We start from the raw sequence: 27,685 nt of genomic DNA, 5'->3' as shown, positions 1-27,685 counted from the left end.
CAGCCTTAACACTACTTTCCTGGGTGTTATTCCCCACACTCAAAAAATAGTCCATCAAAAAGAAAGGAGAAGTAATTATTAACATTATTCAACACAGAGTATTTTGAAACTACAAAATAGTCTTAAAAATTAACAGAACAAAAGCTATCCTTCTCTACCCTCTGAATTCCAAATAAGGCCCCATGTATTGCAGGGTGGAAAAAGATCCGTTTCTTGAAGACTGAACACTGACACTGGTTAGGGAGTGTGTCACTGGAGGAGATCCTGGCACCAAAGGTAAGGAAAGTTAAAGAGCCATTTCTGAAGGTCGAGGTGGAGTGGAACAACAGTGGCCTCCTATGAAGATCCCAGCTGCTGGAAGGGGGAATGGGTTCTGGTGAAGACAGTTATGTTTTATATATTTGATTAGGACCAAATTATAACGTATCTGGTGATGGTTCTGATAACTGGATGTACAGTCACCACCATGGTAATTAGCACAAAGATCATAGATTAAATAAGTTACAATAGATTAATTTAAGTATCCATCAATATTTTATTGGGTCAGACTAGACATAAATGCTTTTGTTCTTTATACAGCTGATAGAAAAAGGAAAACATACAGATGAGCTCCAATCCTGCTCCTATAGAAGCCAATGGTAGATTTCTCATAGACTTCAGTGAAAACAGGATCAAACCCATTGAGTATGCAAACTGCTAGGTTATTTTTCTAGGCAAAGTGAACTGACCAACCTTGATACTGTACAATTTACTAGGGCCTAATGTTTAATAAAATTATAACTATGATACACAGTATAAAATGATACCTGCATAAAAAGCAACATTTATTCAAATGGTAAAATAAACATACTCATGGAGAAATGATAAATATATGAAATTCAGAGAGATTAAGGAATTCCAACATTATATAAATACTCAAGTATATAAATAAGTAATTTAAAAAGCAATTATTTGTAGTCTCATTTGAAAAAAATAATTAGGGACCTCATTCAATACAAATAGTCTTGTTATTCTCTCACTGGAGTATAAACAAGGGGGAAATTTGACACTAACTATTCCAAGAGGATTTTCTTTGAGCTTTGTGGAAGACATTTATTTTCTGTAATACAGCTACATCTTAGTAAGCATAGCCTTGCTAGATATGGTTACCCTTTTTTAGAGGGCTACAGTTAAGAAATTACTGTATTCACACAATATGCAAATAGCATGAAGAACAGGCCAAATGTTGCCCCCAATAACACAGCCATAAACCTGGAATGATTTCAGTGTACCTAAATATATAACCAGTAAAACTGAGAGCATAATTTGGCCACAGGGATCACACAAAAGGCTTCCACCAGGAAACTAGTATCTCCCGTCTTCTGATAAGATGAACTCTTTCTGTCTCACTGGGTTCCAAAACAGGATATCCACCACCTCTGTTTTTCAGTTCTCCCAGGTTCTTTTCTGCATATGAGTGTCTTTGGAGGCACATCTGCAAACCAAGACTTCAAGGCTACTTTAATTTTTGCATGATTGGAATGTTTGCATATAGACTGAATAAATTCCAAAGCATTTATAATGAAGTTTTGTAATGCAACTGTTCATCATTATTAATCTCACCAAGATTTACACGGAAGCCAGGGCACTCCCTGTTTCTTAGCTTGCATAACACCTTAATTAGCAGTGGCATTTCTACACTGAGTACCTCATGCAAGCTACTTTGCACTCTCAACTCCAAATGAAATCACCTAGCAGGTTCTAAATAGGGATGTGAAAGGTTAACTAGTTAAAGTGTGGGCTAGAGCAGCTCCCCACTTGCCATGGCAGCCCCATCCACAGTGGGCCCAGGCACCTGCAGGCAGGGGCTACTCCAGCCTGTCCAGAGCAGCCACTGTCTGCAGCAGGGGAGGAGAGGACAGTCAGGATGTTAAGAGGCAGGTAATTGTATTGACTACACAATTAGTCTATAGGGGAAGGTGCTCAGTCCCAGATCACGCCAGATGTAAGAGCTACTTCCAATGCAGCTTTGCAGTTTAAATGTAGTAAGAGCTGGGTGTGCAGGCAGCCCAGCTCAGTCCCAACTTGAGCCGGGTCCAGGACCTACCACAGCTATGGCTCTGCATTTTAAATATAGTCAGAGCCAGGTGTACATTTTACTACAGGTTGAACCTCTCTAATCCAGAACTCTCTCATCCAGAAACATCTGTTGTCCAGAATGATTTTAGTTAGCTGGATGTCCACCTTTCATGGATGTGGCCAAGTTTCCCACAGTCCAATAAAGTTTGTTTACAGCCACCAGTCCTAGCTCTCAGTGGAAGTGTTGGTAATGCTGCTAGACAATACTGACTTCCTGTAGTACAGAAAATCCTCTCGTTCAGAACTGGTCAAGTCCCAAGGGTGCCAAACTGGAGAGGCTCAATCTGTACATTTAAAATGCAGAGCTGCAGCAAGGGTAGGTCCCAGACCCACTACAAACTGGGACTGAGCCAAGCTTACTCAGTCTTCACATCGGGTCCAGCAGCCACCCCCAACCCTCTACCCCTTGCAGACAGGGACTGCTGCTGGAGCAGCCTCTGCTCACTGCGAGCCTGAGCCCACTGCGGCCAGCCTCTCCTTCCCCCCACTACACACACACTGCTGTACCTGATAGAGGCAGCCACACAGGGGAGGGGAAGGCTTCACCAGAGAGACGGTGCTGGGGGAACGGACTTTTAAATCAGCTCCTCCCAGCAATGGTTCCTGCTTCCCCCCCTTGATGCCCCTCATACAGAGGCTGCAAGGGGCAGGAGGGAATGCAAGTAGTCAGCCTAGGCTTATCGGGTAGTCAAGTATTTGACTGCTCACTTACATCCCTAGAGGAGAAGCAGCACTGGGGTAGCAAGACTGCTCCACCCCAACTGGGCTGGGGCACCCCTCCTCCCTTTACTCAGTTAACCAGTTAAACAATTTGTTTAATCAGTTAACCAATGAAATAGCATTTTACATCCCTAGTTCTAAGTATACAGCATTTAAAATTCTCAAATAGCTTCGGAGACATGAAGAAGCAGACAGGGAAGAGCAAACTGATAAAGACTAGCTAAACTAACTAGGCTAAAAAGTAAGTAATAAAAGCAACACTGTTATATTTTACCTTTCTTATTACACTATTAGTAACCACATAATTGCACACTTATTCTATTACACATCGGCTCAAAAGCAATTTCCAAAATATCTTGCATGTGGAAAAAATGCAAGGTTTTAAGTCTGAGCTCTTTATTTCTAGTATTCAGACAAAAAAAGATTTCCAGCAAAACTCGGTAAAATTTCTTCCAGATCTCTGTAAACCATGCTTTCTGTCAAGAAACGTTAGTGTTATCTTTTTTTAGCATAACATAGCTGCCAGCAGTCTTTCTGAGGACCTCTTCTGTCAAAAAAAACAAACAAACAAACAGGTGTGAGCTACTATGAGGAATTCTTTGAGACTTTCTGCAACAGCAGTGTCTGATAGCACCCACAAATATCTCTCAGTCCTTAGTGACTCACAACAGTACATTCAGTGGACTATTTTTTATATTTTTTCTGATTATGAAAACATACCACTACCAAAAAAGGATGTTCTGAAAGGGATCTAATTATCTCCCTCTCAATGCCAATGGTTCTAACTCTAAAACCCAACAAAAGCCAAACTTATTTTGATTACAAAGCTTTGTGAAAATTTGCATTAGGCTAAATTTTAGCAGAGTTATAATGATATTAGTGGTGATAATTGGGGAAGCTATCTTTGTAATGGGGTAAGATAATTTAAGTCTTTATTCAAACTTAGGCGTAAAGTGTTGAATTTAAGCATGAATGATAGTTCAGAGGACTATACTTGAAAGAGAATCCTCTGAACTGTCATTCATGCTTAAATTCATGCTTAAAGATAACTTCCCCAATTATCACCTCTAATATCATTAGCTCACAGACATTTACCTCCCCGCCCCCATTCCCCTTCTGTTCTGAAATTTGATTTGTCCTTTTCATATGTGTTCATTTTTTTAAATTGTATCCTTTGGTATATAAGGTTGTGACAATTTTCTTCCGCTATTTGATCTGAAGAAGTGGGTCTGGCCCACGAAAGCTCATCACCTAATAAACCATCTTGTTAGTCTTTAAAGAGCTACATAGTCCTGTTTAATATTGTCAGAGCATCCTCAGACAGAAGGCACCAGGGAAGCCCAAGTATTGCAGAATATTTCCCCAGCTGTCAAGTAGATAGCTTACAGTATGCCTTCATAGGCAGGGCAAGGGTTACAATGCACTTACATTATCTTGGCTTCAGGGGTAGCAGAGTTAGTCTGTACAGAATAAACTTTAAAATCATCAAATGGTCTGGTAGCACTTTATAGACTAACAAAACATGTAGATGGCATCATGAGCTTTCGTGGGCACAGCCCACTTCTTCAGATGATCTTGACTGTGAGTTTTTGCAGTAAGGCAACCATTCAGGGTTTGGGTCAAACCCCACCCCCAGACATTTCTACAAACCCCTAAGAGGGGCGGTAGGAAGGCAACCCAGTCTGCAGCTGAGGGCCACAAACAGCTGAGGAAGAGTGGGTGGCGGGCGAGGTTCTGAGACCTGCCCAGGGCAGCAGGTCAGACCCGATGATCAAGGCGGTGCTGTCCGACTCGGGGGAACAGGCCCGTCTGCCTGAAAGGCTCAGACCGGGGCGCAGGCAGCAGGGCGAGGGAGGCAGGGCCGTGGGACTATGGGCATCCCCCCGGCCAGGAGAGGCAGGTCCCAAGATTGCCCGGCCCCAGGGCGGGAGCGGCTGCAGCCCGCGAGCTAAGTGGGCGGGGAGGCGTCCCCACCCCACGGGGCCGGCTCTGCCAGCGGCTAAGGGGGAGGGAGCAGTTCTATGGAGCCGCGCCAGGGGGCGCCCCCGCCCACTGAGCGAGCGTGACAGAAGCCGGGCCCAAGCCGCCCCATCCCTGATCTGGGCAGCGGGCGGAGCCCAAGCACCACGGGGGCCTGCGCTTACCTCACTCGACAAGGCGGAGGTACGGCAGCCGACAAGGATCAAACCAACCCCGTCCACGGTGGGGTGGGCGGGCACGGGATCCCACAGGGAGCCAACCCAGCCCCTCCCCCTCCTGCTGCCACGCGGAGTCGGGCTGTAACCACGCCTCCTGCCGTCCGACGTACCCCACGCTCCGGAGCGCGAGGGGATAACGACCCGTTCCGTCACCCGGCGCGAGCAGCCGGCACCATGATCACTTCCGGTAGGTCAGAGGGTAGCGGAAGGGGTGCTAAAAGGTGGCAGGTTAAACTAGCCAGCGAGCGGGGAGAAGGCCCCGCAGGGAGACTGTTCCCCGCCCCGTTCTCCGGTCTGTCGGTGACGAGAGACCCTCCCCCACTCTCCGGCTTCCACTGCTCTGGGGGCCTCAGCCGAGTTTCCGGGCGGTTGCCTCCCACAATGCCTGGCGGCCGGATGTGCCGCCATCTTTAGGCTCCCTCTCTCCCTTGTATTGACAATAACAAGCCCCGATCCGTCCCGGGCCGTTCCCCCCTCCCGGGAGGGAGAGAGAAGGAGGGAGAGAGGGGGAGACGAGAGAGCGAGAGCGAGGGAACTCAGGCGAGAGGAGAGGGGAAAGCGAGCGAGGGGGTGGGGGCTGAGGAGAAGAGGAAGGAAGGAAACGGGGAAGGGAGGAGGTGGAGAAAGGGGTCTAAAGACCAGAGGGAGCGAGAGATACTCACTCAGCCGCCCCTTTTGTTTCTTCTTGGAGAAAGCGGGCAGGAGCAAAAGAAGGAGAGAGGAGTTGAGAGACTCCAGTGGGAACAGAAAAGGTAGAACCCGGGTATAGAGAGGACTGGGAGAGGCTATAGGGTGGAGAGAAGAAGAAGGAAGAGAAGCTGCTGGGAAGCATAGAAGCAAGAGAGGCATGAGAAACTGCTGAGAAGAAACAAAGGAGCAGTGAAGAGAGGAAATAAGTCATTCTGTTGTGAGAAGAAAGTGAAGGAGGAGGGAACTGAAAGACTGTCCTGGCAGAAAGGAGGAGTTAAGAGACTCCTCTGAGAGAAAACAAACCAGAGACTGACTAACTCTCTCTCTCTCTCTGTCTCACACCAAAAGAATTTGATGCCCCTCAGGCAGTTCACCTCTGTGTGTTCATGTTTCCCACAGGTTTCTCTTCCCCCAACCCCCCACCAGCAGCTCAGGAGGTCAGACCTACCACTGATGGTAATAGCAGCAGCAGCTCCTCTTCCTCCTGCAAGAAGAGAAAGTTAAACAACAGCAGCAACAACTCTGAAAAAGAAGAGTTTGATTCCATTTCCTCCTGCTCCTCTTCTCCTTCTAAAAACTCATCATCTTCCTCTATCATCACCGCCTCTTCTGGTGGCCCCTCATCCAACCATCACCTGCAGAAGAAGCTGCGCTTTGAGGACTCCCTGGATTTTATTGGACTCGATGTGAAGATGGCAGAAGAGTCTTCCTCATCCTCTTCTCCTGCTGCCTCTTCTCAGCAGCAGCACCAGCAACAATTCAAAAATAAAAGCCTTTTGATTTCTTCTGTGGCTGTGGGGCATCATGCAAATGGCTTGACCAAAGCTGCCTCCTCCACGGTCTCCAGTTTCGCCAACAGTAAACCTGGCTCTGCCAAGAAGTTAGTGATCAAGAACTTTAAAGGTAACAACAAACCATAATTTGATGAGTTGATACTCGATTATGTGTAATTTCAACATGACAAGCGATCTAGTTAGCTTGTAAATAGGATTTACTGGAAATACTCTTCTCTGGTAAATACCTACATGTGAATGTAAAAGGGAAAACTTGACAAATCTTGTACGCACTTGGAGGCAGACACCATAGTTTGGGATTACTTTTAAGGCAATTTTCACTGTTTCTTGAGAGGAAGAATTTGAGACGTTGTACTCCTGTTTTTTGCTTTTAAGTCACCCTTATTTCAAATGATAACGTTTGCTTATTCCTGAGGTAAAAATTTTGACTGAAAAAATACATAGGTTAGTCCAGGTTGTTTGACAGGTCTCTGCAAAAGATAATGGTATAGGCACAGCACTTCTCATTTTGTCCATCACTGTCTGGTCTGTGCTTATTTTAATTCTTTTTAAATTAACTTACATGTTTAGGTGATTACTAAGATTTTTATGATGCACATGACAAAGTGGGTCTTTGCCCACGAAAGCTTATGCTCCAGTACATCTGTTAGTCCTGTGGCACCTTATAGACTCCTTGTCGCTTTTGCAGATACAGACTAACATGGCTACCCCTCTGATACTTGAGATTTTTATGATTGAGTTCTTCCTTTCTCTAGGCCTGTTAATGGATTGGCATACTTTTTTTTTTTCTTCTCCTTGTTGCTCCACTTCCACCCTCTCACCAGTAGGATTTGTGCTGCTCTTGTTACTTGAGTTTCGGAGTGCTATGTGAGGCCAGACAAAATTATGGCAAAGCTGATTGCTGCAAAGCTTAAGATGATGTGATGTGGCATGTGAGCTATTTTAGCAAGTAGCTGCATTATGAGCCGCTATAGGAGCAGACAAGGAATGCGCATAGCTTTCAGTGAGCCGTCTGTCTGTGTACAGATGTGGTCTCCTCACCTCAAAAAAGATATTTTGGCCTTGGAAAGGATTCAGAAAAGGGCAACTAAAATGATTAGGGGTTTGGAACGGGTCCCATATGAGGAGAGGCTAAAGAGACTGGGACTTTTCAGTTTAGAAAAGAGGAGACTGAGGGGGGGATATGATAGAGGTCTATAAAATCATGAGTGGTGTGGAGAGGGCTGATAAAGAAAAGTTATTTATTAGTTCCCATGATAGAAGAACTAGAGGACACCAAATGAAATTAATGGGTAGCAGGTTTAAAACTAATAAAAGGACGTTCTTCTTCACACAGCGTGTTGTCAACCTGTGGAACTCTTTGCCAGAGGAAGCTGTGAAGGCTAGGACTATAATAGAGTTTAAAGAGAAGCTGGATAAATTCATGGAGGTTAGGTCCATAAAAGGCTATTAGCCAGGAGATAAAATGGTGTCCTTGGCCTCTGTTTGTCAGAGGCTGGAGAGGGATGGCAGGAGACAAATCGCTTGATCATTGTCTTCGGTCCACCCTCTCTGGGGCACCTGGTGCTGGCCACTGTCGGTAGACAGGATACTGAGGTAGATGGACCTTTGGTCTGACCCAGTACGGCCGTTCTTATGTACAAAATCCAAGGTTCATGCAGTTTTCCATCTTTCTTCTCTTGGACCACCACATGCTAATCTGACAATATATTTCCCTGCCCCTCTTCTCTTCACTTTGAGCAAACAGTGGTTTATATAACATTTTCTTCCCAAAGGATACTGAACTACTTCATGTGCTTTAAAGACATATAAGAGTAGAGGAATTTATTGCCTTAATCAGGACAGTAAATTTGTCATGCATCTATATCTAGTGCTAATTTAGAATATTCAAATTAGATTATAACTTTGCTTCTGGTATTCCTGATACTACTTACAAAACTTCTTCCTTCCTGCGTCAGAATGCACTATCCACATTTAGTTTGACTCCGTTCTGGAATTTTAGGATCGTGGTACATGATAGAACTGAAATCTAGTCTTCGTTTATGGCTTCTCTAACAGCTTGTAGGTGAATGGCATATGTGCAGTAGCTTTACACAACTTTTGTAATGTTGGTTAAAATTGTAGATTACACATTCTTGTGAGCACCTGTTGCATATTATGAATTGTGTTGGCTGACACTTCAAATATTTATCAGCTCTGTGACTGCTATTAATTTAGTCAGTATTAAATGACAGGTTGAAAACATTTTTTTAAATTATAACCCTATCTGTGTTACTATTAGCACCTTATTAAAATTATAAAAAGTTTTTAAAACTGTAATTTCACGTGTTTTTTTTTTTAATTCATTTAACTTTGATGATAACAGGAGGCTAATTACATTTCTACTTAGTGCATGAGAACCTAAATAGGAAATGTATATTTAAAACAAAATGCCATCTTATTTTGACTCCCTCCCCCCAAAAAATGACAGTAAATTTTTCTGTTTTAATTTTGTTTAAAAAATGGATTTACAAAACCTAAACTGTGGGCCAAACTTTATCTGAAAGTGTATGCATCTTTCTCCTTAAACTCCTCCCACCCCTGGAACCTGTAGACCTGCATTGGTTCAAACCGGAAGGTTTTCTTTGCAAACAGAAGTCTATAATCATTTTTCCTGTGTAAGTATAGCTTAAATCTGCATACATTGATGGGACGAGTCTCCTTCACCAGTTTCCCACTTGGGACCTAAAACACATCTCTACAAGGGCCAAGGAAGTGTAGTACATACTAATAATTAAAAATGTATATGATATGTATAGTTCTCTGTCTTGGAACGTGTGTTATACATAAAAGGCTGTCTTCATCTTACTGATGCACAATGATAAATCCATATGTCACTTTCTAATTATTTTCACTGTGCTGTTAGCTTGATAAAAATCAGTATTAATGAAAGTATAGACTGACAATATTTTTTCACTTGAACTATTAAGACCTAGGCATTGCAGAGTTTATGGACCAGTGATGGTATCTGTGCTACAAGCGCTGTGACGTGCAGGCACAACAGAGTGACTTAAACACTGTGAATCAAGTTGAAACTTAGAATTTCATTGCTCTACCCAATAGTGAAAGCAGAATCTGATTTATACCTAAAGATATTTTTTTCATATATGTTTAGTGGAAGCTAGGGATGTAAAAGTAGTAGGCTGCCTGATCAGCTTAGTAGTTCAGTCAAATGAACTACTCGCATTTCCCCTTCCCATCCACCCTCCCTCACCTCTTCCCCCCTCCCCCCATTGCTGCCACTATCTCAGAGGCAGCAAGGCGGAGGGGAGACAGGAGCTGATGCTGAGGGGAGCCAACTTAAAAGCCACAGCACTGTCTCTGTGGTGCCGCTTCTCTCCCCCACCTCGGCCATGCACTGCTGCCTCCATCAGAGGCAGCAGTGCAGGTGGGCCAGGGGAGGCTGCTCAGGCCAGCTCATGCTGGGTCCAGGAGCTACCCCACTGTGGCTCTGCAATTTAAATGTAGTAGGAGCCGGGCTGCCTGTGAGCCTGGCTCTTACTACTTTTGAACTGCCGAGCCACAGTGGGGTAGCTCCTTCTGAGCGCCTTATTGAGTAATAGTATAGTCTATACACATTGTACCCACCTCTTAACATCCTTAGTGGAATGTTTATTTGCGAATTTGTCATCTTTACATTATAAAACAACTAGAATTTTCTGTTTTCCTTAAAAAGGATCTCAAGTATTATTTTTATCTCCTAGATAAGCCTAAATTGCCTGAAAACTACACAGATGAAACTTGGCAAAAACTGAAAGAAGCTGTGGAAGCTATCCAGAATAGTACTTCAATTAAGTACAATTTAGAAGAGCTCTATCAGGTAGGTGGGCCTGGTCTCTGTTTAAAGCCCTTCATTCTAAATAACATCTGAACATGCTCTGTTCATTTTTCACATATTAAACTTATTTGTGATTTTAAAAATAGAAAGGAAATATGACATTTTGGAGCTGCTTTTCCAGAGAGCAAACTGTTTACTTAGAACAGTTTCTCAAAATGAATTTAAAAATCCACAAGAGAGGATTTTCAGAAGCTAAAGTTGAACTGAGAACTTTTTTGCCTGCCAAGAGCATAATCTAAGGTGTAGTTTCCCTTGCAACAGTTAACATTAATTAAATAAGGCAAGAAGCTGTATTCCCTTTGCTACTGTTTTTGAGTTTGTGCTGTGTAGCTGCTCAAGGAGAAACATGAACTTTTAAAATGTTTGGTGTTTAGATAAGAAACGGACAATTTGGATTAAAATGTAATCAATTTGTGTCTGTCTAAACGCAATCTATTCATAATTTGGAATCATGAACAACCATTTTTAATTTAAAAAATCGTTTAACTTTTTAAGTAGATATAAAATGCCACCATAGTTTCTCATTAAAATCATATTCACCTGGTTGTCATTGCTAGCCATTAGAATTATGTATATTTACCTGTGAAAATATTTTAAACTCCTTTTTTTTTTCTTATGCCTCAGTAATGATTATTTTGCCCTGATTTATTTTATTTTAAGAATGCTGTCAGGTCTAAACTGAGTAGTAGGCCTTTTTAAGCTCTTCACTGTTTATATAATTACATTTCTACTTCTTCATGTGTGGTTACATTCCTCAAACTGTTTAGGAAATCACAGTTACTTTGGCTAAACTTAGGGGAGTTTATACCACTTAGTGCTGCACCTAGTTGTAAATAAGTACACCTATTCTCCTCGAGCTTTTATCATTTAAAAAGGCTTTTATGTTTTTTTCAGGTGAATTTTGAATGTGGTTTTGGCTATAGTAAATATGTAATGGCATTCTGTATTGAGGTCTTATTGAAGTTGAATTGCCTGAACACGTACTGACCCTTTTTTTTTTTTTTTTTTTTTTGTCCCAATGTTTTACTGCCCGGTGCATATATTACATATACTTCAGATTCTTGTTTTGGACTTTTAGTCAAAAACAGAGAGGTTTTGAAATTTCACTTTTGGCATATACATGGTTCCACAGTAAAGCGTGTCTTGTTTGCAGCATTTGAAGGAATTGATGGCAAATTAGATACAAAAGCAGTTGTTGATTTCCAAGTATTTAAACTGTGTACAAATGAGGTTTGTACCATATTGAATAATGAACTGCAAATACGCCTTTAAGAAAAATACAACCTATCATAAGAATGTAATGGTGTAGTCGATTAACCGATAAGCAGAAGCCATGCATTTCTCTCTCTTCCCCCCCCCCCCCCCCCCCCTCCCCTAGCCAGTACATTTTTTAGCAGGCTAGCCAGCAGCCTGCCTCACCCCTGACTTGTGATGTGTCCGGGACCTACCCTGCTGCAGCTCTTCATGCAAAGTTTATTAGGAGCCCCACGGGCAGGCAGCCAAGCTCATTTTCATTTTCAGGTCCAGGAGTTCAGACGTCCCCTAGACAGGGGCTGCTGCCATCTCGTGCTGCTGTCTCTTTATCAGAGGCAGCAGCATTGCGGACTGGCTGCCTGTCGCCCAAGGGGAGCTTGGCTTCTCAGGAGTGAGGCCGGAGCACACTGGCTGCACACTGCCAGAGACTTGGCACATCAATTAACCAATATTTAACATCCTTGATCTACCACTCAAAGGACAAACTAATCAGTTAACTAGTAGAGATGGCCTTTATCTACAAAGTCTTACTGAGAATCTTGACATTACTTTAAAGTAATAAATGAAGTTAGCCTCTTAGAGGTTAGAAACAGACCAGGTTTCACTATGCTTTATGCTCATGGAGAGTGAGTCACAACTACTTTGCGAATTGTGACTTTGAATATCCTGGTATGTGTTGAAAATCTCAACTATAATGTTATAATTATTTAAATATATTTAAGTGAATAGAAATATTATGATTGTACTCTTAAGTTGAATCTAAAAATAAATGTCGTATTTTAAAAATAGTAATAGCTATTGCTAGTATTTAAAATGCTAAATAAGCCAGTGCTGCATGTGAACAGCTGCTTGGTAAATGGATCCGATTCCAAATATGCTTTGGCAGACGTTATTATCCAAGCAGAGACGGGAATGGCCAAAAAGAAGCCTATGGAAGTTCCTTCCCACAGTTTTCAAAAGGATGTGTTCAGATTCAGATTTTGTTTTTTAACAGAGTTAAGCTTCTTGGTTTTAGTTTGACATATCTGTGTGCCAGTAAAATCCCACTGAGTGAACATTTTTTTTTTTTTTTAAGCCTTTAATTTTTTAGACTACTAGCCATTAGGGCTGTGTTAGTTCATCTACTTCTGAAGTTGAAGTTGAGGAAGAGTGTACAGAGATAAGCAGCTAAATAATCCTGGAGAACTCAAAGCTTTATACAAACACTTATTTGCTGGAATAATTTTCTTAAGTACATCAATACTAAAAAGTAGAGGCCTAGACTTTGGCAGTAATTACCTGTTTAAAAAGTTGATTTTATTTGTAATCGGACATTTTAAACATTTCTCCAAGTGCCTATTGCTAGGGCCTGAGACCTGATCTCTCTCTCTCTCACCCCACACACACCTTATTATCCCACAAAACAAATGTAAACTAACCCATTGAATATCATGATGAGGAGGCTTCTTGGTCCCATGTCCTGAGTATGGCTAATACATTTGGTAGTGTGGAATCCCCAAGCAGGGCCTTAATACTGAATAACCCACTGCTGTGAATCACAAGTAGGAACATCTGAAGTCACAGACATCTTTTCAGTATAGTGTAGCTATTTGCAGCATTAGCAATAACAAAATGTCTTGTATACAATAATTTTAAATATTGATTTATTATAATGTTGCAATAGCAGTTGTACAGTATATATGGAGATACTTCCATTTAAAAAAAACCCACTGTTTTCACATGCTTGGCAATTCCCTCTACCTGTGTATTTTAAAAAAACATTGTGTGTGGTTTTTCTTAAAATTTCGTACTTGGTGTGGAATTTCTCCATTAAAATGCATGTATTTTGTAATTGACATCTGGGGTCAAAACAAAATATTTGAAAATCCTATTTGACACAAGCGAGTTGTGACTTTTTCCAAATATGTATAACTGTATGGAACTCCAAATATACAGGTGCTCATGCAGGGTTGGATTAAGAAAGGGGCTTTAGGGTCTGTAGCCCAGGGTACTAGGCTAAGGGGACCGCTTCAGAAGATCTCCAGGCTACCAAAAGTGCAGATTTTTCTGCAGAGTCCACTTAGCCTAAGGCCTTGGGCCACCAACACTAAAGCCTCTGTGTTCCAGCTCTACCTGGCCATGGGGTTGGAGGCCATAGCTCTGTGCACTGCTGTCCCCCACATGTTACAAACAGGGCTGGAGTTGCAAGTGCTGGGAAGCTCCATCGATGCACTTCCCTTGCCTGCAGCTCCCATTGGCCAGTACGAGGCAGCACGCAGAGCCAACTACTCTCTCTCTCTTCCCCTGTCTGGGGCTTGCACCAGCAAATGGGAGTTGCCCCCTCCTGCAGCCTAACTCCCTCCCCATCCCTACACTCCAGCCTCCAGCCCTGAGCCCCCTTCCCAGCACTCACAGCTCTAGACTAAACCCTTTTGCCCCAGTCTGAAGCCCCCCGCTGTACCCCAGACACCTCATCCCTGGCTCCTTTCCAGAGCCCTCACCCTTCCCATGCTCAACCCTGCATCAGCCTATAGCCACCTCATGCATTCTCTGAACACTCATTTTTGGCCCCACCTTGGAGCTTAGGAGGCTTCCGAAAAACTGACAGCCCTTGATCCGCACAGGAGTTAATCCAGCTCCGCATGCGTGCATATGTCATATATTAAAAATTTCACTTATTACACATTGAAATAAATGCACATGGTTTGAAATCCATCCATTCATAATGGACCTAGAGAAAGTCCTCCAAAGTGCGTAAGTCCCTGCGCTGATGCAGTATGGGAAACAGAGTCGCTATGCAGTGGGTATGTATGCAGCCCCTGTTTTCAAAAGTCAGGGGGTACAGAATTCTGGAACGTTTCAAAAGAGGCTGCCTAGGAGGGACAAAGCGGAGATGGATCAGATGCAAATGGATTGGCCAGAAACCATTTTGCCAATGGAGTACAGAGGGCTAGACACTGTTAGCTGTGCTTATTAACTAAAAGATTGAGGACAGATAGGGTTACGTCTCAGAGGGGTAGCCATGTTAGTCTGTATCTGCGCAAAAAAAAAAAAGTACTGTAGCACCTTAGAGTCTAACAGGTTTATTAGGGCATATGCTTTCATGGATAAAGCCCACTTCATCAAATGAATTGGAGTGGAAATTACAGTGGCAGGTATGTGTGTGTAATATATATAACCTCTCCTCTCCCCCCCAAAAAAAGGAAATTATCAAGTGGAGGACCAGTGTTAATGAGGTCAGTTAAGTCAGGGTGGATGTTGTGTACCTGGCTTGAGGGTGGTGTTCCATCTTTACATATCCAGTTGTCATTTCTCCCAATCTCAAAGCCCATGTGGATGAAAGAGGGGTTACATTTTGTATCCTGTGTTTACTTGAAAGTTTGATCTGGCTTTTTTCCACTTGTTAAAGATCTGTAAGTTAGAAGCTGATAACATAGGCTATAGACGCATGAGAGAATGAGGGGGAAACTTATGTGCCATCTGAACAAAGAACTGTACAGTGTTTTCCTGTTAAATCAGTAATTTTCAGCCTGTGGTTCACAGATTATGCCTAAGATTTCCAAAGGAGTCCTCTCCTCCATTCAATTTCTGTTAAGGTCAGCAAAGGAAATATGGTTGAAAATCATTGTTTTTTAAAAATTATATTGATGTAACTTAAAACCGAGAATTTAAGCTCTCAAATATCAGAAAATTCAGTTGTGACTTTCCCAGCAGCTTATGCTTATGTAGCACGTTGTATGATACTTTTATTCATGAAAACAATGTATATTGAAAATACTATGAACTCTAACTCAGTCAGTCTGCATCCCATATATTCCGAGTTAACTGTTAGTTTCTGACACAAGAAGTTCGCACTATTTTTTTATTCCTTGTTCTCCCTTTAGAGTTAATATAATTATGGGTGAGTGAGCAGCATTCATTTCACAGAAATGCTAACTTCAGACTGTGGAGTCTTTACTGCTGGTGCTTGATGCAGAAGCTAGAAAGAACCGGGCTTAGCTGTCAGATCCCATGCTGAGTTAGTGGCACTGGCAGAATGCATTTTTACTTTGAACTGAGTAAATGCAGTCTGAAAATCACAGAGACGATGCATGTGGAACTAAAGATTAGCTACCCACATATTCTGATACCCATATATTCTGGTACAAAAAACCTTAGTTAACCTAACTGTTACAGTTGTTTGTGTGCATTCAGTATAAATACAATCAATAAAAGGAAAGCACCAAGGAAGGGGCCATCCACATAATAAGCAGGGTCACTTCACAATGCTATTATTCCTACTGACTTTACCTTAACTGCCTTTTACTTTCCACTTAAACATTGAGGATACATGCATCTGGTTTTTTTTTTTTTTCTAATTCACACCCAAATGGTCATAGTTAACAATGCCCTCAGATAGCTTAAGATAGTGATTCCCAACCTCTGACTGCCGGGCCACAGTGGCTCCAGAGACCAGGGCTGAGGTACACCACTCTCGCTGCAGCTGTTGGGAGAAGCGTGCTGCCCTGCTTGTCAGCTAACCGGTGCCACGCAGGGAAGTGCTCTTCCGTGGTCAGGAGAAGACCCCACCCCTACCTGGCACCGGTTGGTCAAGAGGCGGGGAAGGACATGTATCTCCCAACAGCTGTGGCTGGAGGAGAGACACTGGGCAGTGTACCCCAGCGCTGGCTCCCAGAGCTGCCACTACGTGGGTACCAGCGAAGGGCTAGGTGAGTGGGCAGGGCTAGTGCTGGGAGGCTCTGGAAGTTGAGCTAATAGTGGAGGGGAGTTATGGGTTAGGGCTGGCACTGGGGTCCTCTGAGGGCGGGATGCTGGAACGGAGGGGGGGGGAGGGAGAGGTTGAGTGCAGGAGATTCTGTGGCTGGTGCTAGGGATAGTGGAGGAGTTGGGGATTTTGAGGTTAGGCCTGGCACTGGGGGCTTGGCTTTTGGTGGACTGGAAACATTTTATTTGTATAATCATCATTTGCATAATTAGTATTCAGATATGCAAATAACATGTTACTGATCTGCCAGATGTTTTTGAATGGGTTTGCCAGTTGCTGGTATCGAAAAGGCTGGGAACCACTGGCTTCAGATATATATACTGAGAGAGTATAGAATACAGAGCACTACCAAAAAAGTCCAAGTCATAATTAAGCTTGTGTGACCTGGCGACATGTGGCAGAGTTTAGAGGGAACTTGGGGTGGGTGTGAAAGGGTGAACACTCGCGAATGTGCTTTCTTGCACTTCCCTGTCTCTCTCAGTGGAAGTACAAATGGCTTAGTAAGATCAGTAGCTCATAAAATAAATCCTGAAGTGTCTGTACTTCAAAATAATAAAACCCAAAAATTGCTGGAAAATTGATCCCCTGTAGGGACAAATCATACACTTCTCACTTAGGCAATTAAGGTATGTCTACATTGCAGTTAAGCACGTGCAGCCAGGATGGGTCAGCTGACTCGGGTTCACAGGGTTCTGGCTGCAGGGTTGTAAAACTGATGCACAGACATATATTAGGCTCAGGCTGGGGTCCCTGAGCAGGGAGGATCCCAGACTCTACCATAAGCCTGAACATCCACACAGCAGTCTCTAGCCCTGCTGCCCAAGCCTTGTGAACCTGAGTCAAGTAACCCAGATCAACTGCAGCTGTGCCACAGATCTTATTCCAACACAAACATAGTCTGAGTCCCATGAAGTCTGTAGATCCATGGATTGTGAACTATTTAGGAGCAAGCCCTTTTTGTCTCGTTATAGCTGTAATGTCATTTATACATCTACTGTGCTCTAAGCAGCAGTATGTTATGTAAAGTTCAAGAGTGGGCGAATCTTGCTCAAGGATCAAAAACTTGTCGTGCTATTTTTTTATGGAAGGGATAAATCCATCTTACTATATCTGTTTCATTATTTATTTTAGGCTGTTGAAAATCTCTGCTCCTACAAGATTTCTGCAAATTTGTATAAACAATTGAGACAGATTTGTGAAGACCACATCAAAGCACAAATTCATCAATTCAGAGAATATCCTTTAACTTTAGGTGAACTGAAAGTCTGTTCACCTGAGAGTCTCGTGTTTCTTTTGCATCAGTTGATGGTATTGGAAAGGTAGCATTATCTTATAGTTTGGCATTGTGGGTGTTCTTTCCATTTCTGCTAAACTACTAGATAAATGTTTGTAGAGCCATTTGAGATCTTCACAGAAACAATGAAGTGTTACTTGTGCAAAAAGTGTTACTGAAGGGGAGTGCAACAATATGGTTAAATGCAGTCCGTGAACTGTTTTAGTTACAACGAGGGTATGTCTACACTGCCACCCTAGTTCGAACTAGGGTGGCTAATGTAGTCATTCGAACTTACAAATGATCCCGGGATTTAAATATCCCGGGCTTTATTTGCATGTTCCTGGGCACCACCATTTTTAAATGCCCTGTAGTTCGAACTACCTGCCCATGGCTACACGTGACACGGGCTAGGTAGTTCTAATTAAAGCTCCTAATTCGAACTACCGTTACTCCTCCAGCAATGAGTTCAAACTAGGGTGGCTAGTGTAGACATACCCCTAGGGATGTAAAAAAATCATTTAAAATGTAACCATGTAACTGCTAAAAATGCTAGTAGTTACATGGTTACATCTGTTGCAAACTTACATGTGTATATAAGCTTTGCTACTGAGCCCGCAGTAAAGCCTTCCCAGAAAGCCAGAGTGTAACCGTAACGGAAACCAATAAGCTGATTCTTATTGGTTAACCATTTAAACGGTTACACTTTTACATCCCTAGTTACAACACCCTTCAGTGACACCTTCTAAGAATTAGCAATGGAATCAACTGTTGTAAAACACAAGAAGACTCCTGAAACTGCTTTACGTGCAGGTAAGAAGAGGCAATTAATTTCAGCAACTTTTATCTTAAACTGTATTGAGTCTAGAAATAGCTAGTACTCAGTTACTGGTTTGGGATCTTTAGCAATTTTTAAAGCTTTTCTGCTTAACTGGAAAGTCTAGTAGTTTATTAAGAGGCATACTTTCAATAACCAACTAATATTACACCTGCATATTGTATGCCCACAATAAAACATAATGCAAATGGTACATTTAGACATGTACCTATAAGATTTGGGGTCATGTGTCTGGCATTAGCACCTTAATTCTGGCATTTGTGCTTGGAAATGATCTCGTATGTAAAATTTAATTTTGAGTCCCTGTGAAAATATGATCTGAAACTATAACATTCTTGTCTGTTTACGTTTTAATAAATCATTGTGTTTTAATTTTAAAAAATATGTAATTAATGTTTTTCATGTTAGCAAAGTACAATCATTAAAGTAGATTAAGCTTCTAAGTTTTTGGTTTTGATAATGTTACTGAGGGACTGGAGTGATTTTTAGGTGCTTTTGATAATTTTACCCTGGCCCTGAACTGTTAATCATGACTCTGATATAAACTAAAAATAAGTAAAATATGAAAAAAATTGTGATCTTTTCTAAAGGTGGCTAGTAAATTTGTGATGCATTCTTCTGAAAACTGTGAAAAAGTAAACAAGTTCTCAAGCTTTTTAGGTAGCTAATGTCAGCAATGAGATTTGTTGTAATTTTCTTAACTGCTTTTTCATGGATTCGCTGGATAGTGTTCTTTTTCTAAAGAAAATAGACAAATGTTGGCAAGATCACTGCAGACAAATGGTAAGTTTTAAAAAAAACCTTTTATATTCCTAACAGTTTACTTTTTTTTTTTCCAAATACACTTTGTGCTTCTGAAATGTTATCTAATGTCTTATGTAAAGGCTTCCTTTATAGGAGGGAATGACACTGACTTAGTAGAAATGTAGCTTTGAAAGCACTTCCCCTAGCTGAATCTTTGAACATATGACTTTGGTCTTCAATAAACATTTTTTTGGGGGGTGGGAGGGAGAGAATCTTAATTTTACCCTTGGTTCATGTCTAAATACTAACTTTCATTCTTTCCCACTCTAAATTAAATGTCATGTTGATCATCTTATTTAAAACATCTCACTGCATACTAGTAAATGCAGAATACTCCAGAAATTGTAATGATTTTGGCACATATGCATATAGAGGTTTATGACATTTGGAATTTCAATTTTAATGGATATAGAAATGCTGATAATTTTTCCCCCTCCAACAGATCATGATTAGGAGTATCTTTTTGTTCCTGGATCGAACTTATGTTCTTCAGAATTCAATGCTGCCATCAATTTGGTAAGGATGCAAAGAATAAAATTGATGTTTTTTTTTTTTTTTTTTTTTTAAACTCTTTCATACTGTCTTACTACAGGATGAACCTCTCTAGTCCGGCACACTGTGGTCCAGCAACATCTGTGGTCTGACATGATTTCAGTTTCCCATGGTCCATAAAGTTTGTTTACAGATACCAATCCTAGCTCCCAGTGTTCTGTGCTGTTATTTAGCTCTAATTTACCCCTAAGTGTCTTCTAAAAGCCAGGTAAGCAGTGGGAGTGTTGGTAATGCTGCTAGACAATAGTGATCTCCTATGGTCCAACAAATTCTGTGGTTCAGCACCAGTCAGGTCCCAAGAGTCCTGGACTAGAGACATTCAACCTGTATTTTGAAATATAGGGATTTCCGTTAGTTTATATTTTTCACTCCTTGGAGAGAAATGTTTTGAATTTCATTTCCATGAAATGTGTGAGTTTTGCAGTGACTAACACCAAATTTTAACTGAACTGGTATAATCTAATTCCAGTTTGCATAATAAAAGAAAGCCTATTCAGTAATTGAAAATCTAGGATTTAGGGTCAAAGAGTTATTTGCTACACATCTACTTATCAAAGGTAATAAGGATATTTAGTACATATGTAACTTTCTAAAGATAAAATGCTTTAAATATATTGGATAACAAATATGAACAAGTTCTACTTTTATAAAGGGAGAAACTAAGGTTACATCTACAGTACCAGCTAGGGCTGTGATTCCCAGGTCTCCTAAATGTACTTACACTAGTTCTCATTGAGGTAATGCAAGTATAAATAGAAGTATAGCTTCAATAGGACAGACAGTAATGGCATGGCTTACCCATTTCAAGTCCATATTTACAGGTTAAGCCATGCCACTGTTGTCATTGCCTTTGCTATGCTACTGTTTATACTTTCAATTGCTCTCATCACACTAGTGCATGGGTTCTCAAACTGGGGGGCATGAAGAAATTCCCGGGGGGGGCGCGAGGCAACCCAGCCACACACCCCCGCCTCAATCCCACCCCAAGTTTTGCTGCTATTTTTTTGGGGTGGGGGGGGCGTGAGGGTTTCTCAAAAATCAAAAAGGGGGCGTGATGCCGAAAAGTTTGGGAACCACTGCACTAGTGCAAGAAAGTGTATGAGCTGGGAAATCATACCCCTGGTTCCAAGATTCACAAACTGTTTGGCAAGCTCCATTTAGGTGGTCTAAAGTGCATTTAAGTGGCCACACACAAGAGAAGATTGCCCACGTAACTAGTGGCTTGCAGGCATGAATCCATTAAGTAGGTGCCTGGACCCTGGAGAAGATGCACATGTAAGGTGAGGTGGTGGCCTTCACAGGAATAGGGAGTAATTGGGAGAGCGGCAGTGAAGTGGGGAAAATAGGTAAGTGGGGGGGACAGTAGGGAGAATTTAGGACATGCAGGGCTGTAGCGACCAAAGAAAGGTGACTCTTCCCAGCAACCACAGCTCTGGATCTGGGGAAAGCCAGCCCTCTTTTCCAGCCTCAGCTAGCCCTCTTTTCCAGCCTCAGCTGTGCGGTTGCTGTGGCAGGAGAGAGACCACTGCTGATTTTAAATGAGTCGTGTGCTTTTATTTGTAGAACAAAAAACATTTATTGTTAAGGTTTTTTAATATATAGCACTTTTACACAAAGCACTTTACACTACTTTGCTAATGGTACAAACAACATTTGGAAAGATCATCAAGGGGTCTGGTGAAACAATCTGCAATTTTCAAGTGGTCTGTGGAGGAGAGGGGGAAATTTGAGAACCATTGCCATTATCTCATAGTGAAGACATGATCAATGAGAGGTTGAGGTCAGCTTTTTTTTAAAGTGAATTCTGATGACTGAATTGCTTGAGTTTGGACTGCAACTTGATATACCTTAGTAAAGGTCTAATTTTTCAGAAAGTTATGAGTACCCATTCACCAATCCATTTAAGGTGTCAGGTTGGACAACCAAAACTGAGACCCTTGCCTCCAAATTGCCATTCTCCATTTAAAATCTTTGCCCAAGAACACCCAATGACAGAGTTGAGATTAGTACCTTGGCTTACATTCTATGTTTAGTTCTTTTGACAAATCTGCTTTATCTTTGAATAGATGCTAGCATTCATATTAAATTGAGGAAATAGTTTTTAAGCAACATGAGTTTTTAATCTTTCTGAATCCAGCTAATTCAACCCAAGAATGGTTAACTTCCTAAAATGAAGTGATTATCAAAACTAAATCTCTTACTTGTATGCACAGATATGAGAATGTATACATGAGTTTTCCTTTGGTGGTTGTTTGCTGTTTGTTTGTGTGTATATGTGTGTGTATGCATTTACGTGCCTCTGAAATGTCTTGGGAAACTGAGACAGTAAATACTCGAGCATCAAAATCGACTATGTACTGTTGGTTTTTATTGTGATAGTTCAAAATAAATCAAGGATGGTACTGATGTCAATTATTTAAGAGGTTTTTTAATCCTTTTTAGGGATATGGGTTTAGAGTTGTTTAGGACTCATATAATTAGCGATCAGAAAGTTCAGAACAAGACCATTGATGGCATTCTTCTCCTGATTGAGAGGGAAAGAAATGGTGAAGCTATTGATAGGAGTTTGCTCCGAAGCCTTCTAAGTATGCTTTCTGATTTGCAGGTGAGTAGATTTTCTTCAGTTTGCAGAAAACTGAAAAAAAGCATCGCACTTGTATTAAAGCATAGTGTGTTCTTAAAACTGAATTATTATTCTTCATTCCCTAGATTTATCAAGATTCTTTTGAACACAGATTCTTGGAAGAGACTAATCGTCTTTATGCAGCAGAGGGACAGAGGCTTATGCAAGAACGAGAGGTATTTTGTTTTAATCTTTTTCCTATTAACAGCCACCGATGAAACTTCTGAGCTCCAAGAGAGCAGAATGTGTTCCTGTACTGCATTCTCTGTGTGCTAGGATAGCTGGAAATAGTCTCAGCAGTAGTATAACCTACAAATTTACCTTTTAAAAGATGTACTCGTGCTAGATGTACTCAAGCACCATTGCTCTAGGGTAGGAATGGGCAATAATTTTGGATGAGGAGGCCACTCCAAAAATTTGGAAAGTGGTCAAGGACTGCACTCTTCTCCAAAACGTAAGGTAGGAGATACAGAGTCTGGGATGGAGGTAGGGCACAGAAGGGAGCTCGGGTTAGGGGATTGGGGTGCAGAAGTGGGTGTGGGGTGTGGAAGGGAGTTTGGGTGAAGAAGGGGGTTGTGACAGGGAGGGGGTACAGGGTCTGGGAGGGGGTTGTAGCCTGGCGCAGGGGTTTGGTTTGTGACCTCTAGGGCAGGGGATGGGGTGTGGGGTCTGGGAGGAGGTATGGGTGCATGAGAGGATTCTGTCCTGGAGGAGGGGTATAGGAGGGGGTCCAGGGTCTTGGGAGGTGATTCTGACCTGAGTCAGGGTGCAGAGAGTTTGATTTGTGACCTCAAGCAGGGAGTTGGAGTGCAGGAAGGGTTGGGGTGCCAGGTGCAGGGTCCCAGCCAGCAGCCCAGTGTGACCCTCAGGCATGCTCCCTATCTGCTGCAGCCCCACATGTCGCTCAGAGCAACCCAGGCAGTTTCCTAAACTGGCCAACGGGAGCTGCAAGATTGTGCACCACGCTCATTCCCAACACAAAACCCATCCCTTCCCCCTGGAGCAGACAGAGATCCCATGTCCCCCATTGCCAGCCACATTGAGTAGCATGCAAGTGTATGTCAGGCAGGGAGCCTGCTGGGCCTAGGGATGTAAACGAATAGTCCACTACCCAATAAGCATGCGCTTATCAGGTAGTCGAGTAGTGACTCGAGTAGTTGCTTCCCCCCCACCTTGCTGCCTCCATCCGGGGGAGCAGGAGCCAGTGCTGGGAGGGAGCCAGCTTAAAAGCCGGTTCCCCCCAGCACCATCTCCACGGGGGGCAGGAGAAGCAGAGATGTACTGGGGGCGACCAGGCACAAGCTGGGAATCAGCTGTCCTAGCTCATGCCCGGTCCCCCCCATGGTGCACATCTGCCTTGTAAATGCATTAAGAGCCTGATGGCTCTTAATGCATTTAAAAGGCAGAGCCACAGCAGGGTGAGCTCCCGGAGTCAGGAGCTAACTCTGCTACGGCTCTGCAGTTTACCCACCTTATCAACTGAGTACTTGATGGAAATTCCATTGACTGCTCGATTAGTTGATTAAACACAATTTAACATCCATAGCTAGGTCATGGGACAGTGCCAGGACGGGTTTGGCAGGACTGATGCAGCCCATGGGTAGTATTTTGCCTGTTCCTACTCTAGGGCCTGGTGTTATTGGACCTAAAATTATCTGTAGCTGCTGTTAGATTTTGGTCCTTGCATCTCTTCAGATTTTCTTCATAATTTAAACAGTATTTTCTTTCATCTTTCAGGTTCCAGAGTATCTTCATCATGTCAACAAGCGATTAGAAGAAGAAGCAGACAGAATTATCACATATTTGGATCAGAGTACACAGTAAGTGTGATATGCCTTGACTTAGTCATTCTGTTTTAATTCCATTGAAGGCTTTTGCCACACAAAATAACTACATTCATTTTCTGACTTATTTGCATATGAATGTAATGTAGGCTGCCAAACGCTTCTCCTTTTCCCCAGAATTACTAGGAGCCAATTTTGTTATCTTGTACAGCTAACTGGAGTGGTTGATTTTTAAAAACTGATTTGACTTTGGGCGATTAATGTGACTTGTTTGGCATTTTAGGAGGGAGAGCCTGTATTCCTACTAGCAGTGGCAACTACAGGCAGTCCCCGGGTTACGTACAAGATAGGGACTGTACGTTTGTTCTTAAGTTGAATCTGTATGTAAGTCGGAACTGGCGTCAGCCGCTGCTGAAACTGGTCAGTTTCAACCGCGGATGAATCTGGATGCCAGTTCTGACTTGCATACAGATTCAACGTAAGAAACCGAGGCGTCCCCAAGTCAGCTGCTGCTGAAACTGATCAGCGGCTGATTCCAGGAAGCCTGGGGCAGAGCAACCTCGGCGCTACTGGAGCAACCCAGCAGCACCCCAACTGCTCTGCCCCAGGCGTCCAGATTCAGCCGCTGCTGAAAGTGACCAGCAGCGGCTGAATCAGGACGCCTGGGGCAGAGCAGCTGGGGTGCTGCCGGGTTGGTCCGGAGCGGCGCTGCGGGACCAACCCGGCAGCCCCCAGCTGCTCTACCCCAGGGGTAGGTAAGAAAAGCCTGGTCTGCTGGGGGGGGGGGGGGGGCACTAGCTGCACCCCCTCCCCCCCCCCAGCAGACCAGGGAGACGGGGGTGGCGGGACCGCCCAAGTCCTCCACGGCTTTGCTCCGTCTCCCTGGTCTGCTGACCTGGGAGATGCGGAGCAAAGCCACAGAGCACGTGGGCAGCGGGACAGTCCAGGCGCGCCGCGGCTGTCCCACTGCTGGCGTGCTCCGAGGCTTTGCTCCCCATCTCCCTGGTCCGCTGCTCAGACCAGGGAGACGGGGAGCAAAGCCTGGGAGCACGCCCGCAGCGGGACAGACCAAGCGCGCCTTGGCTGTCCCGCTGCGGGCATGCTCCAAGGCTTTGCTCCCCGTCTCCCTGCAGACCAGGGAGACTGGGAGCAGCTTTTCTCGCCCCGAAGGATGGGGGCGGCGGACCGTGGCGCATCTGGGCGTCCCGCCGCTCCCATCCTCCGGGGCGAGAAAAGCCCCATTCGTAACTGCGGATCCGACATAAGTCGGATCCGCGTAACTTGGGGACTGCCTGTACTCAGTTAACTTTCCTAATGAAAGTAGAGCAAGACCAGCAAAAATTATTAGGTATCTCAGTGGGAAAATTCCAAGGAGGTAAATACCATTTATAGAAGAAAATGTTTTGAATATCCGTTTCTCAGACAACATATTCATCATCCTGGAAACTTAAAATGAAGATTATCTTCTGGGGTGGCCTCAAGCGTAGGAGGTGGCTGGCAAGGATGCTGGAATTCCCCTAGAGAGATGTACTCTGGGGCCACTTCTGTGGTTACTAGGAGGGAGAGGAGCCCTGCAACAGGACATCTGGCCTCTTTGAGTAGATGGGCAGCAGGACTTACGTTGGTACTGGAAGTGAGCAGGCCACTGAGGCCTCTTAGGGTACGTCTAGACTGCATGCCTCTGTCGCCAGAGGTATATAGATTAGGCTACCAGACACAGGAAAATGAAGCGGCAATTTAAATAATCGCCGCTTCATTTAAATTTACATGGCTGCCGTGCTGAGATGACAAACAGCTGATCAGCTGTTTGTTGGCTCAGTGCGATAGTCTGGACGCGCGGGTTTCGACATCAAAGGCATTTGTCGACCACCCAAGGTATGCCTCCTGGGATGAGGTATTCCTGGGTGGTGGACAAATGCCTTTGATGTCGACACCCGCGCGTCCAGACTGTTGCGCTGAGCCGACAAACAGCTGATCAGCTGTTTGTCATCTCAGCGCGGCAGCCATGTAAATTTAAATGAAGCGGCGATTATTTAAATCGCCGCTTCATTTTTCTATGTCTGGTAGCCTAATCTACATACCTCTAGCGACAGAGGCATGTAGTCTAGACGTACCCTTAATGTAGTGCAGGGGTTCTCCCAATAAATATTTTGGTGGCTTCAAAGTGTGGCCACCAGCCCTCTGACAAACCAGTCTCTGTCACTGACCCTCGTAACTCTTCAGGAAGTGTCTGTCCCCGAGAGTAGGGTCAGGAACTCGCCAGCTGCCTGTGGAGTTCCCCAGGTTCCTCATGCCCCAGCAGTTGGGAACAGGTAAACTGCCCAAGGGAGAATCTCAGTGACTGAACACTATAGCTACTTCCAGTGCTGTGCATACCGGCCCCATGTGTCTCCAGAAGTGCTACTTAGAGCCCCTGAGGAGGCTGTGTGGTCCAGGATGCCAATCTCTTCTGGCAACACCAGAACAAACACTAAGGCAGTACATCTCACTGCCTTTGGTGACTGTTATTCAGGAGCAACAGCTGAGTATGGCAGGGAGAGGCTGCTGCTCTCCTTCCCCCCCCCCCCGAGTCTTCACCCCACGCTTTGGAGGCTGTCCTGGCAGCAAAAGACACCTGCTGGTGGCTGCATTTGAGGAATGCTGGATGAGGAAGCAACCCCAGGGATAAACTCTTTGGGGGAAGAATTCGGGACTGCTGTCTGTGTGTGCTGTTTCTCCAGGCTTGCTGTCTCCTCACACCACCACCTCAGCCACCAGCATAAGAAGCTGCTAGCTCCTTCAATGGATCCTTTCTTCCTGCATGCATTATTAGCAAAGTTCCCTTTTTAAGGAGCAGTTGGTTCAGATACCTGTTGTCTTGCTTTGTGAGGGCCTGAATGCCCTCTCCATGAGATCGGAGGAAACATATTTCTTAACTTTCTGCCCTATTGTTGGCTTCACCTTGAGGCACTCAGATACCATAGTGATGAGTTTACTATAAATCTCTAGTGAACAACCAGACAATAGGGTCACCTACTGAGGGAAATAAGTTAAATATATTTATATATAATTTTGTGAAACACACAGTCCTAAGTTATGCATCAGGAGTCTATCAAGTGCTACATAGAGATTTAAGACAGGCTAGTCTGTTCTCCAAATAAGATTTAAAGCTGTCAGTGATAGAAAAAGGAAAAGTAATTGTAAACATTTCTTCTATAGGAAGCCACTAATTGCTACTGTAGAAAAGCAACTGCTAGGTGAACATTTAACAGCCATTCTTCAGAAAGGTAATCTTTCTTCTTTATAGAAATGTTTCTAATTACTGCTTCGGGGCTTTCATTCCTGTGCTGAAAAGAAAGTGACACATTCAGGTGCTGGGGGAGGACACAAGCCACATCATTCTTTAATACCCCTTGCTACTCAATTCATGAAGTAGC

At 43.4% G+C, this 27,685-nt stretch overlaps 1 protein-coding gene across 3 annotated transcripts in view; it reads left to right on the top strand.

The window, feature by feature from the left end:
- Nucleotides 1-333: 333 nt before the first annotated feature.
- The window catches only part of CUL4B (cullin 4B), a 44,198-nt gene continuing 16,846 nt past the window's right edge, over nucleotides 334-27,685 (top strand). Inside the window, exons 1-10 of one of the 3 annotated variants that reach the window (XM_025180874.3) lie at nucleotides 334-469; nucleotides 6,126-6,629; nucleotides 10,264-10,379; nucleotides 17,527-17,630; nucleotides 19,220-19,289; nucleotides 19,753-19,826; nucleotides 22,305-22,467; nucleotides 22,572-22,661; nucleotides 24,223-24,305; nucleotides 27,468-27,535. In XM_025180874.3, coding sequence (XP_025036659.2) covers nucleotides 451-469; nucleotides 6,126-6,629; nucleotides 10,264-10,379; nucleotides 17,527-17,630; nucleotides 19,220-19,289; nucleotides 19,753-19,826; nucleotides 22,305-22,467; nucleotides 22,572-22,661; nucleotides 24,223-24,305; nucleotides 27,468-27,535 — 1,291 coding nt within the window. In that variant the 5' untranslated portion in view covers nucleotides 334-450. Of the gene's footprint in view, nucleotides 470-4,933; nucleotides 5,224-6,125; nucleotides 6,630-10,263; nucleotides 10,380-17,526; nucleotides 17,631-19,219; nucleotides 19,290-19,752; nucleotides 19,827-22,304; nucleotides 22,468-22,571; nucleotides 22,662-24,222; nucleotides 24,306-27,467; nucleotides 27,536-27,685 lie in introns of those variants that run through there. The other 2 variants (XM_006115399.3, XM_025180876.3) reach the window with 2 other exon arrangements.

Source organism: Pelodiscus sinensis, chromosome 13, assembly GCF_052426305.1.
Source record: "Pelodiscus sinensis isolate ZL-2025 chromosome 13, ASM5242630v1, whole genome shotgun sequence".
NCBI classification, from domain to species: Eukaryota; Metazoa; Chordata; order Testudines; family Trionychidae; genus Pelodiscus; species Pelodiscus sinensis.
The sequence above is the reverse complement of the archived record's forward strand: the minus strand, read 5'-3'. Positions and strand labels throughout refer to the sequence as shown.